General features: G+C 39.1%; 1 protein-coding gene across 1 annotated transcript in view; it reads left to right on the top strand.

The window, feature by feature from the left end:
* Positions 1-1,748: 1,748 nt before the first annotated feature.
* LOC310924980 (NACHT, LRR and PYD domains-containing protein 3-like) overlaps positions 1,749-21,102 on the top strand; it is a gene marked incomplete at both ends in the record, with an annotated part of 81,414 nt that continues 62,060 nt past the window's right edge. The window contains 8 exons of the mRNA XM_083886846.1: positions 1,749-1,897; positions 9,807-9,956; positions 10,314-10,516; positions 10,741-12,553; positions 12,842-13,018; positions 14,371-14,547; positions 14,694-14,878; positions 16,413-16,608. Of these exons, the coding sequence (XP_083742972.1) occupies positions 1,749-1,897; positions 9,807-9,956; positions 10,314-10,516; positions 10,741-12,553; positions 12,842-13,018; positions 14,371-14,547; positions 14,694-14,878; positions 16,413-16,608 (3,050 nt within the window). The remainder of the gene's footprint in view (positions 1,898-9,806; positions 9,957-10,313; positions 10,517-10,740; positions 12,554-12,841; positions 13,019-14,370; positions 14,548-14,693; positions 14,879-16,412; positions 16,609-21,102) is intronic.

Raw genomic sequence — 21,102 nt, 5'->3', positions numbered from 1 at the left:
AATTTTCATGAAAGAGGAAAAGTATGAGAGTAAAGTAGCTTGGAGAATGGTGGGAGTAGAGTATTGGGAAAAAAGGCTCTGCCCTTCAAAAAGTCAGTGCACACCACTGGATGACAGTTTGTGTCTGTTGAGAGTAATGTCAGTTGTTGAGTGATTCCTTTGCCTTTTCCTATGTAATACTTTTTATTGCTCTTGTTATTATCACGTGCAGGCTGTTCATGACTGAACTGCACAGGAAACTATCATAGTTATCTAAATCCAGAGGCAGGATCAGAGGAATTGAAACTATTCTGTAACTTTGCTTCAGTCCCCATTTTAACTGCGCAGCACAAAGACAGAAAGGTGAGTGTTGACGTGATCATGATGATAATATATGATATGATAACGATTTAGTGTGCGGGGAGTACCTTAAAGGGATAGTTGAGTCAAGTCACTTTTTTATTCGAGTAAAAGCCTTATGACATTTACTGTCAGAAGTCATTTTCTGATATAAAATGTACTTAAGTTTTTGAAGTAAAAGTTGCTTGAAAAGTAAATCCATATATGTGGATTTTGTGCTTAGTACTTACTTAGTATTTGTACTTTGTTACATTGAAACACTGCTTAATCCTGAGGGATTATAATGTGAATTTCATCATTTGTTTTTCCTAAATGTGAATTCTAAGTACTATAAGTACTTAATTCACAAGAAGTATGAAGTACTTTTACCGTGTACTTTTGGAGTAATCCAGGGTCAAATTTCACAATTGCAACCAAAAATGTAAATATTTGTCTATTTTTGAACTAGTTTAAAATCCACAATTTTCATTCATTTAAATGAAATAAGTATGTATGTAAGTATTTAGTACTTTTACTATGTACTTTTGAGTAATCCAGGTTCTAAGTTCCTTAAACTGAACAATAGTCTGACATTTGTGTCGGATAAAATCTGCACTTTGTATTCTGCATTGTATTTGTATTATATAGTTTATGGTTTGAATTTTATTGGACAAAGTACTTTATTTACTCCATGCACAAGTAGTATGAAGTATTTTTACTGTGTGGATATCAACACATGAAACTTTATTTCCCATTGAGCTGACTTTAATGCAGGAAGCATCCCTTCAATAACACACAAGCAGAGTAGCCTAGCACCATCTACTGGCCATAGGCTGCTATAGCACACAAAAGTCACTCAATCACCTTCACTGTGGCCACAGAAGAATGAGCGACATGTTTTATTTCATAAAACACCTTCTCTAACAGGAAACTCCTGTTGTGTTACAGTTTCCTCTCGTGTGATCGATCACTGGACTGAACACAGATCCACATCAGACATCCTCGAGGAAACATGAAGGAGATTTCCCACTGCAGAGTTTGAGATGTAACTCTTTAAAGTGCTTTAAATATGATGCTTTCAGTGGAGCAGTGATAAGTAAGTGAGGAGCTCATTTACACAAACTATTGAGAGAAGAAGTGCTTTTTATATATTAGGTTTACAGTATAAAACAAGTCATTTCATTCAAATGAGCTTTGTAAATATTAATATTGGGACGGTTTATACATACATATATATTTATATTCAGTCTGTCTGTAATTATCTGCCAGGCTTTTTCTCTGATCTTTTTAAAAGTTATTGTGTCTGTGTTTCTCTGTGTGTGTGTGTGTGTGTGTGTGTGTGTGTGTGTGTGTGTGTGTGTGTGTGTGTGTGTGTGTGTGTGTGTGTGTGTGTGTGTGTGTGTGTGTGTGTGTGTTGTGTGTTGTGTAGAATGACTGAAGTCCAGCAGATGAGTGATTGTGTGGAGGAAGACAAGGACAGAGCGGAGTCTCCAGGACCCAGCTGTCTGTCTGTGAAGAGTGACCAGTCTAAAGGCTTCCCTCCAAACCTCAGTCATGAACCTGGAGCCTCAGAGACAAAGTAAGAGACAGTTTGTCCTGTGAAGGAGTCAGAGTCATAAAAGTGTTGGTTCACAACCAAACCAGTGTGTCCTCACAAAGACACACACACACACACACACATGTTCGACATACATCACTTGAGAGGACATCACATTCACTTTCATTTCCTGGGGACTCACTCTAACCTTAACCATAATTACTACTGGCCTTATCCTAACCCTGACCCTAACCTCAACCTAACCTTAAAGCATATCTTCACCTAAAATGTAGTAATTTAGTTATGGTGACTTGCTCTTTGTCCCCATAAGGAGGACTTATCTTCTTTATGGGGACAAAGAGCATGTATCCCCATGTATGGGGACGTGCTCTTTGTCTCCACAAGGAAGAAAAGTCACCATGTGACTGTGTGAACAGCTTTAGGTCCCCACAACATTAGTAATACCTGGACACACACACACACATCATGAAGAACAACATTCTCATGTTACCGTTTTCTCAGTCAGTGTGAAAGTTGTTGTTATGTCTGTTGGAGGGAAACGTCCAAACTTCAGAGCAGCTCTGAAAGCAGCTTCAGATCAAGAGGTGATTTTTTTTATTTGTGGTTCAAATAGAATTTGACCGGACTTTTGTTTTTTTGTTGTTGTTGTTGTTGTTGTTTTTTCCCTTGTCCTGTCCAGCAGGGAGGCAATTAACATGGGCATCCGAATGCCTTTTTGTGGCAGACAGATTTTGCTTTGTCAGGATGAGTCTGGTGAGCTCATCCTGTATCATGATGAATATTAAGAATGTTGGACCTGACTGCTGGGACACCCACAAACAAACAATACAAAAAAAAACAACAACAATACAATACAATAAACAATATGTACAAAAAAACAATTCCAAAATAAAGACATAGGTACAGATTAACAATACATATTACCTATCCATTCATACATCTATATAAGCATATACACATACATACTATCTGCACATAATAACATGCAGACATGAATATACTTACCTCTACATTATGTACGCTATTTATAAATATAATTTAATAGAACATGATGTTAATCATAAACAAATTCAGACCACAGCAACACTGAAACCAAACCACAATCAACTAAAGCTACTTAGCTCCATAGTGAACCTTTCATTCGTGTGATACTGTAGCCAAAGTATCAGAATCAGAATCAGAATACTTTATTAATCCCCGGGGGGGAATTGTCTTTTTTCCAGATGCTCTGTGCAAAGTAAGTAAGAAATACAGCATGAGGAAACAAGAGCTAAGTATATACAGATATAAATAAAACAGTAAAATAGGCAATAAAATGTAATTAAATTGAATATACAATAATAAAGTAGACAATCTGTAAATATAGTGTGATATAATGTGATTAGAATGAGTAATTATAGTTTGTTTTATTTTGTTAGTTTTATATAGCCAAGAGTTCGATCATCAGAGGGAGGAGTTGTACAGGTTAATGGCCACAGGCAGGAACGACTTCCTGTGGCGCTCAGTGGTGCATTTAGGAGCAATTAGTCTCTGGCTGAAGGTGCTCCTCTGTTTGACCAGAGCGTTGTGGAGAGTGAAACATACAAAAAGTAATACACAGTGTTTTAATGGATACTTTTGCACGTCATTTTCGCAAAGGAAAGCACATTCCCTACCCCTCCGGAAGCCAGACAACCAAAGCACCGAAAATGCCCCGGGTGCAACGCCCCAGTAGCCCGAGAGCGCACAATTTTTCCTTAGAAACTTGGAGATGCTCGAGTCTAATGATTTAAACCAAACAGAGGGAGTGGGTGGATGGAGGGTATCATTGAGAATAAGTAATTCATTCTTGGTAAAACCATCATCTTTATTGTGGTAGTTGTCCCCATTAATGATAAAGGCAGGCTTCTCCACCGAATAAGTGCATCCTCTATGATTTTAAGAAGTATGGTGAAATTCAGCTTCGATCATTCTGACAACCTGGAGGAAATATTGAGTCCAAGATATTTAATGTTTCCTGATTGAAGGGGTATTAATGGTATAGGTTGGAATCAAAAATTGATTGGAAAAATTAAAGATTTAGACCAGTTAATTGAGTAACCGTTTGATGTAATGAGTGCCACTAGAAAGTGAGGCCTGTGAGTTCTGAAGGAAAAGTAATACATCATCAGCATAAAGACTTATCTTGTGGTTTATGTTTTTTCGTTTGGATTCCTTCTATATTTCTATTCCGTCAGATATATGGTGCTAGTTGTTCTATGAAAATTGCAAAGAGTGAGGGGGAGAGTAGGAACTCTTGACGAGTGCAACTGTGGAGATTGAATCTTAGTGAGATTTGATCATTTGTTCTCACTGATACACTTAGGGAGCTGCATAGTATTCTGATCCAGTGTATGAAGGAGTTTCCAAATCCAAATTTGTGAAAGACAGCAAAGATTGTCTTGAGATTGGCGAGTCCAGGGCCATGACCTGTTCCTTATACCAGCCATTCTCAACCTTGGGGTCCCAACCCCAATTGGGGTCGCGAGATGATTTCTGGGGGTCACCAAATCATTTTGGAAAAATATAAAAAAAAAAAAAAAATTTACAGTACAGTGAAGAATAGTTTCCACCCCCGCAAAAAAAAAAAATAGACAACATTTGACACTAAACCTCGACAGTCAACTCTCAAAATGCCGTGTAATTCCCATCCCTAGTTATCGTTTAATTTCATTAAAAAGAAAAAGAAAGTTTACATTTTAACCGGCTCAACTACCAGCAATACGATGGGATGTAGCGACAATTGTCTGTCTATCACTCACATGAAAAGTTACCCTCTTGATACTGCTGTATGTTTTTCAAAAAATCCAAAAGTGTTTCTAAATAAAAACGAATAGCTGAAGTGTGATCGTAAGTGCTTGTCTGATATGTAAATGCAACGTAGCCAACGGTGTATTGATCCGGCTTTGTTTCAGCACCACGGACAGTGCTTTATCCATCATACCCATCATGCGTTCACACTGGTGTGTGTGTGGATGGCGGGGGGGCAGGGTCGCGGACAGCCGTGCATGTTAAATTTGGGGTCGCGACTCAAAAAGGTTGAGAACCACTGCCTTATACAACATTCAAATAAACATTCAAAGATATCAAGTTCAAATATGAGGACTAAATATTCAAGAACCCACTATTCCCTATTGTGTCACTATTCATATGAACAGTATTTCAATAATACTTACAGTAAGTAACCATTAATATTGGAAATATATAATATCCCTATCAAAACCAGTATAACATGTAAATAAAATAACAACACTGAGTTGTGTTCAGAGGTATCGGTGATGGTGATCTTCACGAAGATGATCTACATACTGAGCCCTGCATTGTGACGCAGCTTTAGCAGATAAGGGACAAACATCATCTGAAGGACAAACTTTTTTTTTGTGGTTTAGTTCAACATATTTCTCTTTCTACAGGAAACTGATCGGCAAAGAAAAAGGTAAAAGGAACAACGTCAGCAAATACTTTCTCCACACCAAAGTCCATAGAGAAAATCAGTGATTTTAACATCACAGCTCACAAGAGTTGTTGATCCCCTGCTGCCTCCATCACCAAGGTCAAATGTCTTATTTTGTGAATTCAGTGTTTGAAATCCTTTGTTCAGATTTAATTCAGTGACACAAAGGGACCACACGAGGCAGCAGTAGACCAGCATCTGCTAAAATCAACCCTAACCCTAACCCAAACCCTGTTGTGGGAGAGAGAGTGAGTTTACAAAGTGCCAGTTCCATCCCATTCATTGCTCTTTCTGTCTGTCCTGTCCAGTACTTTGGTTCACTGTCAGTGTTGGAGCCATTTAGAGGTTTTTGTTTAGAATATTTTTCAATTTTTTTTATTTTTTTCTAAGTATCTATTTTGAGATATGGTTGAAATGTATAGTGATTTATTGTTATTACTATTATTATTGGGAATTAAGTGTAATGAAATTTGAGCTTAATTTAGATTTGAGATGTATTTTGGTGATTGATTCCTGTCTCACCTGTGAAAAGGGTGTATGGGTCACACTCCAGCCGAGAGAATGCCTATATAAGGAAGGCAGTTCTTTTGTTTGGGAAGGCTACAGAGCAAACTGTTTTCTGACCGCATTAAAACATATTTGAACGTATTAGATCGCCCCTTTGTTGGTCCCATATAGCAACGTTGTTTGGATTGTTTTTTTTTGTTAGAAAAATGAAAAATCAACCGGAGATTATTGTTTAATAAATATCAATAAATCAAGATCAAAGCTCTCTGTGTGTGCTTTCAATGAAATGTGTGACTAGTGTGACTATCTGTGCCTCAAATGGAATAAGAAGGGTGAATAAAAAAATAAACCTTCCATGTGACCTAAAGACTCAAAATCAGTGCAGAAACATATTACTAGACTGTCAAGACACACCTTCTTTTCTTTTTTCTTTTTTTAAATATTTTTTAATGTAAATATTGGCATTTAAAAGGTAATTTGTTGCAAGAAGAACACGGTTGGAACAACCTCGAGCCCTGGTTGGAACAAGGGCTTTTCTGCAAGGAGTTTGCATGTTCTCCCTGGTGTGCGTGGGTTTTCTCCGGTTCTCCGGCTTTCTCCCACAGTTCGAAAAAATATGCAATGGATAAATAGTTGTTTGTCTCTCTATGTGTGTATGAATGATCGTGGTGGTCGGACATACAAGCTAAATTCAGACATCTTTTTGAATTCAAGGATTTCAGTCCAACATCTTGCTGCACCCAGCATTTGGAGACATTAAAGACCAAGGATTGGTTCAAGTAACAGGAATATAAATATAAAGTGCAATATGTTAGGTATAAAGTCTGTGGGTGGTTGGTTTTGGAGTCGGGGGAGGGGGGTTACTGACACTGGGTGACTGATAGTGAATATCAGTGTGACTGCCTGAGGTCAAAAATAATATTATTAAATTATTAAAATATTAAAAATAATAATAAATAGTGTTTATAATTAGCTGCGACTAATTGTTATATTCCCAAGTGGCAGATGTCCCAACAAAACAGGCAGGGGGGAGCATGATGCATGGTTTATGAATAAATAAAACATGTACAAATGTATCAGAGAGAAGTATATTCAGTGTGGTGCTGTGATGACACAGGGAGAAAAGTGTTAACTTTGTAGTTTACACAATAATGTCTGTAGATCAGACAGTGTTGTTGTGAGGTACACTCACTTATACAGGTTACCGGGTGAGTGTTGTTCTAGATGTCAGCTACCCATATGTGGACTCCTTTTGGTGTTAATCAATAAAACCAGGTTACGAGCGTTAACCCCACGTCCTTCTTGACACGAAACGTGGTGTCAGAAGGAGAGGATTTTGAAATCTTCAAGCGCAATTTTCTGCTGTGATTTTTTTTTTTTTTGACGAGTCACTTTAACCCTGTAAAGCCCAAACTATTAAATACTTGACAGAAAATTGAAATTCTTTTAAACTTGAGTCTTTATTGGTCCTTCTGAACAAACAAAAATTTTTTTTTTCAAATATCAATTTCCATATAGGGGTTTTAATTTGCATCATATTTGATACAACTGTCCAGGGTGTACCCCGCCTATCGCCCAATGTCTGCTGAGATAGGCACAGCACCCCCCGCGACCCTCTGGTGGAGGATGAATCGGTAGATAATGGATGGATGGATGGATATTTGATACAGCGGGTCACAATGCTAAAGATTTGTTTTTTTCTTGAACAAAAAATACACAAACCAATCCAACAAATCCAACAAAAACTGGCAGGGTGGAAGTCTGGAAGACATAACATTTCAGTTATTTTTATTCATTTCGCAGTTCACAACCTTTTTATTTTGAGTGATGGTAGGCTTGAAAACAGCTGTTCAGACAAAGATGGCCTATGCAGTACTTGCATCTCTGTCAGGTTTCCCATAATTTTGTACATCGGGTTTGTCAAGGAAAAAATTGTCACACTGCTCATGTGGGGGGCTCAAAAACTTATGTATCACATATGATACGTTTGGCGTTATAGACAAGACACTTTTCCAAGGCTGTACAACCACCACTGTGCCAGCAGATGTCGCCCACGTGCGCAATGAACGGAGCTTCGAGTCGAGAAGCAATTTTCACTACAGTGGTTCCAAAAGGGTTCAAAGCTTCTCTAGCCTTCAGCCAATAGACTTCTAAAGACTTCTCAGACAGAGCTGTCTCGAGGAGGACGCTCCAGCTCACTCACGTGCAGGCTGTTCATGACTGAACTGCACAGGAAACGATTGTGATTTCCTGTCAGTTCAGAGGGAGGAGCAGAGAAAGTGAAACTCTTCTGAGACTTTGCTAAATCGCCATTTTAACAGCGCAGCATAAAGACCACGATACCGACAGAAAGGTGAGTGATTTTATTGATTATATTGATAATATGTGATTATATATGATGATTTAGTGAGCGTGTGGAGTAAAAGTACCTGAAAGTGATACTTGAGTCAAGGCAAGTTCATTTGTTTAGCGCCATTCTTGCACAAGGCAATGCAGTGCTTTACAGGCAAGGAAATACATTTTAAATTAAAACACAATCAATTAAAAAAAAACTACTTACAACATTAAACAATTTAAAATCAAACAGAAACGAGTGCAAATTAAAATCATTATTTTAAAATGATTAAAAAGCAAAGTTAAAGTGGTTAAAAATGGCAATATTGGCAATCATTTTCTGATGTAAAATGTTCTTAAGACATTAGAAATAACAAAGTAAAGTACAGATACGTGGATTTTGTACTTAAGTACAATAACAGAGTTAAACACTGCTTAATCCTTACACATTATAATGGAAACCAGTCTGTCGTAACTCAAACAGTTACAATTTGGTTTTTTTCTAAATGTGAAGTGCGACATGTTCTCTCCTTGCGTCAATTCTCCTCAAACGCTCCAGGCCAAGCAGTCTTATTTCCGGTTTTCAAATTAAAGTCCCGTCCAACCCTAACACAATGGTAAATTAGATTAAATAATCCAAATGGTTATAAACGATGAAAAATTACATATATATGTCAAATGTAACGCATTAGTAAAATGTATTTTGTTGTTAAGTACTATAAGTACTTAATTCACAAGTAATATGAAATACTTCTTGGAGTAATCCAGGGTCAAATTTTAAAATATTTGTTAAGATTTGTAGAAGTATAAAATCCACAATTTTCATTTGTAGTTTATGATTTCAATTCAATTGTACTACCTACTACATGCACATGTAGTATGAAGTACTTTTACTGTGGCATGTTCTAATCTTCAAATGGACACATGGAAAATCTAAATAAAGGCACGATTTGCTGAACCATCAGATCTGTATGTGCTAAATTCAGAGGCTCATTAGTTTGTGATATCTCCGGATATCAACACATGAAACTTTATCTTCCATTGAGCTGACTTGGAACATCCCTTCAATAACACACAAGCAGAGTAGCCTAGCACCATCTACTGGCCAAAGGCTGCTATAGCACACAAATGTCACTCAATCACCTTCACTGTGGCCACAGAAGATTGAGCTACATGCCAGTAACTCCAGATTTCATAAAACACCTTCTCTAACAGGAAACTCCTGTTGTGTTGCAGTTTCCTCTCGTGTGATCGATCACTGGACTGAACACAGATTCACATCAGACGTCCTCCAGGAAACATGAAGTAGATTTTCCACTGCAGAGTTTGAGAGGTAACTCTTTAAAGTGCTTTAAATATGATGCTTTCAGTGGAGCAGTGATAAGTAAGTGAGGAGCTCATTTACACAAACTATTGAGAGAAGAAGTGCTTTTTATATATTGAGTTTTACCATATAAAACAAGTCATTTCATTCAAATGAGTTCTGTAAATATTAATATTGGGACGGTTTATACATTCAGTCTGTCTGTAATGATCTGCCAGGCTTTTTCTCTGATCTTTTTAAAAGTTACTGTGTCTGTGTTTTTGTGTGTGTGTGTGTGTGTCTGTTTTGTGTAGAATGACTGAAGTCCAGCAGATGAGTGATTGTGTGGAGGAAGACAAGGACAGAGCAGAGTCTCCAGGACCCAGCTGTCTGTCTGTGAAGAGTGACAAGTCTATGGGAAGACATCTAGAATTCAGTCATGAACCTGGAGCCTCAGATACAAAGTAAGAGACATTTTGTCCTGTGAAGGAGTCAGAGTCATAAAAACCCACACACACGCACACACACACACACACACACACACACAAACACGTTTCATGAAGAACAACATTCAGAATCTGATGAAACTGATCAACGCGTCAAACTCCTGACGAGTCAGACAGTCCATCAGAACCACTGACAAAGCTGTAAGAAAATAACGTGGCTCAGATCAGAGGACAAGTGTCTCTCATGACCCCAGTCGTCACTGAGCTCGACACTTGCTTCAGTCAACAAACGAGGGTTTTCATTCACTGTCCGTGTCAGCCACACACATGTCCACCTGTCCCTGACATGTTAGTAATAAAGAAATGTCTTCACAGACACAAGTTTGCTGTTTCTGTGGACGAGCACACGTCCGGCTGTTCTCTGTGTGGGGACGTCCTGAAGGATCCAGTCTGCACCAGCTGTGGTCACCAGTTCTGCAGACGCTGCATATCCTCAAACTTGGACCAGTCTGGTCCACCAGGAGACTCCTGCTGTCCCCAGTGTGGAAAAAGACCCAGGACAGGACGTGGACCACAGAGTAAGACTCACAAGGAGAGCAGCTCCCATCAGCACTAGGAAAAACTTTTATTTTAGAATGACTCAGTCTTTCAGAATAAACTCATTCAAGTCATTACAGTGAAAATGACTGTAGTTTTTCATTTGACAACAAACAACATAAAACGACAACATCACAGAAAAACTTGATTTTTTTTCCTGTGGCTGATTCTTTCTTGCAGATGCTGATTTTCTCTTTTCTTTCAGCAGATGTTGGTCTGCAGGAGGTTCTAGATGAACATAAGATCAGTCTGAGGAGCAGATGTGAACATGTGACTGAAGGAGCTGATGGAAGAGGAAGTAGAACCCTCCTGAACAGGATCTTCACTGAGCTCTACATCACAGAGGGACAGAGTGAAGAGGTCAATACTCAACACGAGGTGATGCAGCTGGAGACAACCTCCAAGAAGAAGATCGTCCAGGACACTCCCATCAAGTGCTGCGACATCTTTAAAGCCTTACCTGACCAGCAGGGGCGCATCAGAGTCGTCCAGACCAACGGCGTCGCTGGTGTTGGAAAAACCTTCTCGGTGCAGAAGTTCACTCTGGACTGGGCCGAGGGTTTGGAAAACAAGGATGTGAATCTGCTGATTCTGCTTTCATTCAGGGAGCTGAACCTGATCAGAGATCAGCAGCACAGTCTTCTCTCACTGCTCCATGTTTTCCATCCAACATTAGAGAAGGTCAGAGCAGAGAAGCTCGCTGTCTGTAAACTTCTGTTCATCTTTGACGGCCTGGATGAAAACAGACTCTCACTGGACTTCAACAGCGGGACGCTTGTTTCTGACGTCACACACAGGTCATCAGTCAACGTGCTGCTGACCAACCTCATCCGAGGGAATCTGCTTCCTTCAGCTCTCATCTGGATAACTTCTCGACCTGCAGCGGCCAATCAGATCCCTCCTACATGTGTTGACAGGGTAACAGAAGTACGAGGCTTCACTGATGACCAGAAGGACGAGTACTTCAGGAAGAGATCCAGCGATGAAGATCTGTCCAGCAGAATCATCTCATACATCAAGATGTCCAGGAGCCTCCACATCATGTGTCAAATCCCAGTCTTCTGCTGGATCAGTGCTACAGTTCTGGAGCACATGTTGACCACAGAGCAGAGAGGGGAGCTTCCCAAGACTCTGACAGACCTGTACTCACACTTCCTGCTGGTTCAGACAAAGAGGAAGAAGAACAAGTACGATAAAGGACGTGAAACGAGTCCACAGGAGCTGATGGAGGCCGACAGGGACGTTCTTCTGAAGCTGGGTAGGCTGGCCTTTGAACATCTTCAGAAAGGAGACCTCATGTTCTATCAAGAAGACCTGGACCGGTGTGGTCTTGATGTGACAGAAGCCTTGGTGGACTCGGGAGTTTGTACAGAGATCTTCAGAAGAGAGAGTGTGATCTTCCAGAAAACAGTCTACTGCTTTGTTCATCTGAGTGTTCAGGAGTTTCTGGCTGCAGTCTACATGTTCCACTGTTTCACCAACAGGAAGACAGAGGTACTGCACGACTTCTTCAGACAAGAAGATAGTGGTGATGATGATGATGATGATGGTTACACTTCTCTGGATGTGTTCCTGAAAGAAGCAATGAAGAGATCACTTCAAAGTAAAAATGGTCACCTGGACCTGTTCGTTCGCTTCCTTCATGGACTCTGTCTGGAGTCCAACCAGAGACTCTTAGGAGGTCTGCTGGGTCAGACTCAGAACAGTCCAGAAATCATCCACAGTGTCATTGAGAACCTGAAGGAGATGTACACAAACTACATCTCACCTGACAGAAGCATCAACATCTTTCACTGTCTGACAGAGATGAACGACCAATCAGTGCATCAGGAGATCCAAGAGTTCATGAAGTCAGAGGACAGAGGACAGAGACTCTCTGAGATCCACTGCTCAGCTCTGGCCTACATGCTGCAGATGTCTGAGGAGGTTCTGGATGAGTTGGACCTGTACGAGTACAACACAACAGACGAGGGAAAACACAGACTGATTCCAGCTGTGAGGAACTGCAGGAAGGCTGTGTGAGTTCAGACATGATCGATGACATCATCAATCAGTGATGATTAATGGTTTATTTTATCATATATTCTTCTCACTTTGTGAATCAGCTATCGTTTTTTTTTTTCTTCAGATGTTTTAATTGAGGAAAGTTCAAATTGTTGTTTTTCACCTTTTGATATGTTTCTGTAATCACAGACTGGATTATTGTGAACTCTCAGAGACTCAGTGTGAACTTGTGGTCTCTGAACACGTGATCAAAAACTGACTGGTTTCAAGCAACAACTTGTCATCTGTTATTTTTTATTCAGGTTGAGACGCTGCAGTTTGTCAGAGATCAGCTGTCCTTCTGTGGTCTCAGTTCTGAAGTCAGACTCCTCCCACCTGAGAGAACTAGACCTGAGTGAGAACTATGGTCTTCGGGATTCAGGAGTGAAGCTGCTGTGTTCTGGACTGGAGAGTCCACATTGTAGACTGAAGACTCTGAAGTGAGTAAAAAGCATTAAAAGTCATTAAATAAATGTAGCTAAAAATGAAATCCTTAAATGGCAATAAAAAGCATTAAAGTCGATTCCCAGAACCATGAAACCATGGAAATACTTTTGTTGAAAAACTAATATTACTGATTTATTCTTAGTATATAAACATTCATCTTGCACGGGAAGTATATTGGTGTGATAAATGATAAATGATGTGGAACCATTTAATTGGGCCGGTGCACAAATCTGAGTGTGTCCATTGTGAAGGCAGTGAAGAAAACGGGCAGACAAATGAAGAAATGGGGAAGTGCAAATTTCAGCAAAAGTGGTTGGAAGATTTCGAACCTGGTTGAAACTCCTTGACGGTAAACCTGGAGAAGGATTTTGCAGCGTGTGTAAAAAGGTCTTTAAGCTTCGCACAATGAGTGTAAACACAGTCAAATCCCATTATGCTATCAGAGAACCACAAATCAGCAGTAAAAGGAAGCCAGCAGAAGTGCTCTGGTGTCTGAAGACTGCTGTGAAGAACCACTATTATGCATCCAACAAAGGAGTCTTTGAGTTGTTTCAGGCAACGTTTCCAGATTATGAAATTGCCAAATCTTTTACCTGTGGAAAGAACAAAACAAGCTACAAGCTAAAATTTGGACTTGCCCCACACTTCAAAGACAAACTGATTCCTGCAGGCGCATGCACTAATTATCATACACAGTTAAATCCCAGTGATTTCTTTGTTACGTTAAGTACTGAACTTAATGCAAACGTTATGTTCCAGCCTTCAAGTTGAGCGTTTCAGTTTTTATATTTTTTTAAGATATCTAAGATCGAACAGCCCAGTGGAAGTGGATTTGTCTGCGCGATACACCAAGTGCTACATACAGCATGTCATTTTGTCAGTATTTCGGATATAAAGCAGGAGAAAATGGAGAGCGGGAGAATTTGAACGAGGTCATGTGTCAGGTGTTGATGAAGCAGCACAACATTACAAACCTGTGCTCTCACCTCAGAGTCTGTCATCCTGCGCAGTTTGCTCGACTGCTGCTTCCAGCATCGCTGCGAGCAGCTTAACCGACAATACTAGGAGCATTTGTCAAAAGAGCCAAATATAAAATAATAAATTCCCCACTGCTGTAACCTGCTACCTTCTGTTTCATACGGTCATAAAAAACATCGTTCAATATATCGCTTTTCATTTATATAAGCAAATCATCGAATATCGCGATATTTCAGCGACACAATATCTAGATATTTAATTTTGAGATCACTCAAGTCTACATTAAACTCATTTGATTCACTGATGAATGAATGAAACACACGCGCGCACACACACAGCAAAGTCTCATGTCTTATTCTTTATGCAGGTTGAGTCGCTGCAGATTGTCAAAGACCAGCTGTTCTTCTCTGGCCTCAGTTCTGAAGTCCAACTCCTCCTACCTAAGAGACCTGGATCTGAGTCTCAACCAGGATCTGCAGGATTCAGGAGTGAAGCTGCTGTGTTCTGGACTGGAGAGTCCTCATTGTAGTCTGGAGACTCTGAAGTGAGTTCACTGACTGAAGCTGCTGTTGTTCTTTTAAGCTTTCATTTCATTACCATTAAACTCATTTGATTGACTGATGAATGAATGAAACGCATGCACACACACACAGTCGTTGTCTAAAGTCTCATGTTTTATTCTTTATTCAGGTTGAGGGGCTGCAGTTTGTCAGCGATCAGCTGTTCTTTTCTGGCCTCAGCTCTGAAGTCCAACCCCTCCCACCTGAGAGAACTGGACCTGAGTCAGAATGATCTGCAGGATTCAGGAGTGAAGCCTCTGTCTGATCTTGTGCAGAGTCCAGACTACAGACTGGAGTCTCTGAGGTCAGTAGAGTGTTAGAGTCAGTGTCCTGATTAGTGTTGTACTAGTCACAGTCGGAGCAAAGATCCAGTGTTTCCTCAGTGAAGCTGTGAGCGCAGACTAGTGACAAGTTTCATGATTGGACACAAAGACACAGAGAGACAACAGTCGGCCAATCAGACGAGCCACGAGCTGCTGGTGATCATGTGATCACAGACAAAGAAGTTACAGAAAATGACACATAAATAAAATTGATAAATCAATCAAAGGAACATCATGATGACACCCCTGAGGTACAGGCTGCTGTTATTTATGTGACCTGTAGGGGTCAGCTCTATTTTAACTATATATTTAACTACAACTATGGTTTGTAATCTGCCGCAAATGTTTGGAGGACAGGGCTGAGGGGACACAGCAAATCACTCTCACATCTATGACTGATCAATTTAGAGTAAAAAATTAAACTCTGCGTGTTTTTAGACTGTGGGAGGAGAACATGAACCAGGATGTGAACTGCTAACAGTGCTAGGTACCTGCTCTACTGTGTGGCTGCTGCAGATAAAACCGCTCCATTCTTTGACACCCTTACTTTAGAGGACCAGAGTAAAATGGTATGGTTAGGGCGGAGCTAGACTGGCTCCACCCACGACATTCAGCTGATTGGTACAGCCCACACCCCGTCCACTAACCAAAGTTACTGTTCTCAGTCGAAACACAAGTCTGACCCAGGACTTTACCATTCCAAACCAAACCGTACCATGATGGAAACACAGCGAAATGTCAGTCCAGAGACCTGCTGATATTTTCCTGCTCCACAGTTTATTATGTTTTCACACGTGGTTGAGACGATTGGCCTTGTTTCCACGTCTGTGGTTCGGCTTTTGGACACAATTCTTCCATGAAGACCACTTCTGGTCAGACGTCTCTAGACAGATTTCTTCTGCCAGTTCTGAGCTGATGACACAGCTGGACATCTTCTGATTTAAAAAGGGAAGTAAGCAGGATGTGTCTTTCATCTGCCACACCAAGTTTCCTTGGCCCTCCACCGCGTTCCAGGACCGTCAACGTTGCCCATGTTTTTGTGCTTCTTCCAAAGATCTTGAACGGCACATGTTGAAACCTCAGTCTGCTCTGAAGTCTTTGCCTGGGACAGACTTTGCTGAACGACCTTGTGTCTTGTTGCTCTTCTCAGTCTCACCATAGTGTTTGACCTGTGACATGAAAACGTCTTCCACAACCTCAGAGCAGAGTCTGGCTGTTGCTCATCCACTTTCAAGACATTTCTACCTGTTGAGTCTTATTAGTGAATCAAACACCTGACTATAATCCTACTGAAGAACTGATGCTGCTCTGAAAGCAGAGGGTGCTCACACCAACTATTGTATAGATTCAAAAATACATACATTTCCTCACAGTTGCTTTATGATGACATCATCTAAACAGTTAACTAAAGTGATAAATGTAACACGTGAACATGAAGCAGCTCTGAACTGGACTGAAGTCTCTGCTGCTTCACTGACTCGCTGCTGTGACTCTGACTCTTCTCCTCTGTTGTTTTCTCTCAACAGCTGGGAGTGATGATGATGATGATGATGATGATGATGAAGATCTTCGTCCTGGGTCCTGCTCTGTGACGCAGCTTCAGCAGATCTGGGACAAACATCATCTGAAGAACAAACCAAACAACAAACAAGGCAATCAGAGATGGCAGACTTCACCCCAGAAGAAGAAGCCTCTGGCGGCATCTGTTGGTCATATTGGCAAGTACAAGTGTGGAAGTACAGACACACAGAGCCACCAAAGTGAGGTGAAGTTACAAATGCTGATGTTGTTGTTTTTCCGTTCACGTGTGTGGGCTCTGTCTCGACAGAGGTCTTCAATCCGTGTATCATTTGTTTTTCAAAATAAAACGTACTTTTGTTTTTTCCCCCTAAATTTCTGACATTGCGCTCATAAGTTGGTATTTACAGATTTGAACTTGTGCGATCAATAACATTTAAACAACTGCGGTCAAAGTCAGCCGTCATTAAATGTGTAGTAAGTAAAGTCTTATCTTGTTGTATAAAACACTTTGACTGTATACTTTTGAAGTAATCCAGGGTCAAAGTTCAAAGTCATTTTATTTATGTTTTGTTTAACATAACTATTTTACATGTACTCACTATAATATGATGTCATTATTTTGACATAATTTTTATATTTTCAGGACGCTGTGATCATTTTATTTTTATTTTGAAAACCGGAAATAGCCCCTTGGTTTGGACCGTTTCAGTAGAATTGACGTAGAGCAGAGAACTTCATATTGTTCAATATTTTCAGGTGAATTTCTTTTATTTTGGGTGAAACTAGCCATTTAAGAGAACTCTAGTCATCATTGTGTCGTTTACCTATTTTAGTCTTTGTTGGAGGATTGAAATCGGGGGAGAAAAAAACGTTCATTTTAAAACATTTCCAGTTATTTTGTTCTTTACATTTCTTATCACCAATGTTCACTCCAGGCAGCTTGACTGACACTGTTTAATATTCAATTTATTATATTTTTTTATTTAAAGCATTCATTTTAAAGAAAGTGGACTAGCTCTACAGATTTGATTTTAAATGACACGTTTCTGCAAATGAATGAAATCACATTCAACGACCATTTTCATCCATTAGATCAGTAACATGTAGAATTGTAGTTTTTTCTTATTTAAATAGAGTCTTCCTAGTCATAGTAATGCTTCGATTATTCCACAAGGTGGAGCCATGAGGTGTAAAGTTGTGGGTAAATGTCATCTTCCATCATACTGCAATATCCGTTCATGGAAGTCAGATCATGTGATTTGCAATTTGTATATTGGTCACAGCACAAGAAAAATTCTCACCCTCCAACGTTTTTAAATCTACATCTTGGTTTGTGGAACCACCTCCATTCCAATCATAGATTCAAATCCAGCAGCTTCTAGGCCACCATTTTTATTCTTTAGCCATCAGGGATTTCCCAAGTTAGTGACTTGTATTTTTCTATATGAAGTGAAATGATCCATTTGAGGAGAAATAGAAAGAGAGTAATGGGTTGACGAGTTTGGACAAACCTTCAGCTTTTCTTTATAATAATCTACCCATAACGCTTGTGTTCACTGTGATATTAAAGCATTTAATATCACATATTTTTAATTTGCAGTATTTTTACAATGTTATGTTTAGTATTTAGTTTACATGTAATGCATTTAAAAATATATAATTTCATGGATATATAAACTGTATAATAATAATCAAAATACACACAAAAATACACACCGTGTACGTTGTAGAATTTTTTTTTTCCGTGAACTGTTTTATGTTTATTGTTGTTATTATTATTACTATTATTATTATATTATATTTCTAGACTTATTGTCTATAAATGTTGCTTTCACAGAATATAAAGCTCACTATTACTGTAACAGGGGTGTCCTTAAAAAGTATTATAAGTTGATTAATCAATATAGAGAAAATGAAGGCCTTTAAAAGTATTAAAAAGTCTTAATCGTAATTACATGAGGTATTAAATTAGGTCCTTAGAGTTTGACGACAAAATGTATGCATGAATGTATGGAATTATCTGCCTCACTGCGATGCACAGATATGCTCGCCCTTGATACTTGAGTCAGTGTTACTTGTTGTTAATCTGAATAAACTTTGTCTTTGGTTTAACGTATTCTTTCAAGCTTTGTTCCTTCGCAATGATAAGCTGGCGCCGGTAACTATGGTTTTTAGTACAATAGATGATTTTGAGAGAAATCTCAGAGAAGTGGAAGAAGAGACGGCTCCTAAAGACCGTTTTCATACATACCGAGTTGCCACTTCCCGGCAAAAATAAAATTAAAAAAATTAGGGCTGGGTATCGTAGCCAATTTCCTAATTCGATTCGATTTCGATTCATAGGGTTCTGAATCGATTAATCACGATTCGAAACAATCTGCTCTTAAATAATGAAAATGGCTCAACTGTGTTACAAAAAACAAATGTGCTTTATTTTTTCTCTTCACTATTAAATAAAAAAACAGGTTTCAAGTGCAAACTTGTAAATTGAATAATGAATATGAATGAATGAATGAATGAATGAATGAATGAATGAATGAATGAATAGCAACACTGATTTCGATACACGTCTAATCTAATCTAACTAATTTGTTCCTAGGGACAAAAAAAAAAAACCATTGAAAATTCTATTTTTGATCCCACATTTATCTAACTAACATTAAAAAAAATATATATATATATTTGTCCACCAGTTTTCGCTACTTTGAATGGGAAATTTGTCAAATGTGCATGCAAGTTTCCCTGTTTTCTTGATGTTGGATAATGGTGTATGTGCTTAAAAAAAAGTGTGTGAGTGTGTCTTTGACAAACTTTTTTCTTAGAAGACCACACTCAGTGTTATAAACTCATTACAACAGATGCAAAGGAGGTGTCAATAACCTTGATCAGGTAGGTGCCATTTATCAGTTAAGCACATATTTATTAATTGTCACTCTAATGTTCTTGTCTAAAATATCTAGTACATCTAATATATGTAGATTTTTTGTGTGCAAATTTGCGTTTTTTGGTATAAAATAAATATGTGTATCATGAGAAAGACCACGTGTATGTACTGATGTACTGTATGTATGTATGCAAAACAATGAGGGCAATGTGCAATTCATCCCAAACTCTTCACAATGTACGTGCTCTAGCACCGGTCACTTTACATTTTGTTTCCATAACGACTGTGAACATTATGGTCCCTTCTTCCTGTTGTGCATTGCTATATCATATTTACATTGTTAGTGATCTGTTGTTATTGGTTAGATTACTGCACATGTCTTTAATTTTCTGTGTCAATTACTTATTTATTAATTATTTGCATTATTTATGAGTGTTCAGGATTGTACTGTGCATTAAACACATTCAGAATTCAGAATGTACATAGCTACACGCTAAGAAATCAAAGTACTTTCCGCTCCTGTACCATTCTCAGTGTGTACAGGTACATGCAGAAATGTTTCTTTAGAGGCACAAACAGGTACACATTTTAAAGGTACAGTGCTTATACCCTGATAGGGAGCGACAGTATTTGTACCTTTTTAGACACAGTCTCGTACTGTGATTTCTTAGTATTAAGACTCATGTTACCAGATTCGATTGTTTATATTATAGTTATGTTTGCATTGTGTTGAATTGTCATGTACATTGTATTTTAAATATGAAAGCGTAGGGACTGGGGTTGCAAATGAACAATTCCTATAAACTTTTTAAATAAATAGATGAATTAATTAATGAATGAAAACCCTGAGCAGGAATTGGGTTTGCTCTTTGCTGTACTCAACAATTTTGGAGACAGATTTGGACACATTACAAATGATTATGTATGTGTCATGCAGTATATATGAACACAACTTCAGTGCAGACATGGCCCTAGTTTAGGGGAAACAATCATGGAGAAACTGCAGCTCTTATTGTAAGAGATCAAATGTTAAATTGATGCATACTAGTGATGAATTGTCTTTAAAGGATAATGTTTGTAAAGTCTATTGGCTGTAATATACACATCAAAACAGGACGTTGGCCCGAGGCCTGACCGTAGTCACCGCCTCTGTGGACTTGCCAAACCCAACCCCAGGTCACATTTCACACACTGGGATCCAGTTTCAGTCGTATTCTTTCAGGTCATTTCATACCTCTTGGCAAGGCCTCACAATTAAGCAAATGATTATATTTTGATATCCATAATTATACGCATTCACATGAGGTACGCTTTCAAGTTCAATGTGCTTTTGATTACACGCCTATCACATGTGATGAGATTATGCACAGTGTGGCTTTGGACTGAGCTGGAGTACATTTAATTGAATAAGAGCAGCAGTAATGGAAGCATGCTGGACCCAGCACTACTCTGCACAGGCTGCTCCCTCTGAGCTCAGTGCATGTTCAGCAAATTCAGACAACGGCAAAGTTATGAAAGCTATGGAAGTTTTGAACTCTGTCACCTTTAACCTCTCCTCACTGTGAGGTCAAGCACACAACACAACAGATATAGCCCTTATATTAAATGATGGGATCCACCACTTGTCCACCACTTTCCTGTGGAGATTGTTAAAGAACATATCTGTGACAAACCTTCATGTTCTGCTGTAGAACGTCTGCTGCATACACGGCAGTGAAAGCAAACAATGTGGAGCAGTGAGTCAGAGAGTCAGAGAGTCACAATACCATCACTCAGCTTTCATTGAAAACAGTCACACTGAGAGCACTACT

Source organism: Microchirus variegatus (genome assembly GCF_963457635.1).
Source record: "Microchirus variegatus genome assembly, chromosome: 3".
Taxonomy (NCBI): Eukaryota; Metazoa; Chordata; class Actinopteri; order Pleuronectiformes; family Soleidae; genus Microchirus; species Microchirus variegatus.
The sequence above is the reverse complement of the archived record's forward strand: the minus strand, read 5'-3'. Positions and strand labels throughout refer to the sequence as shown.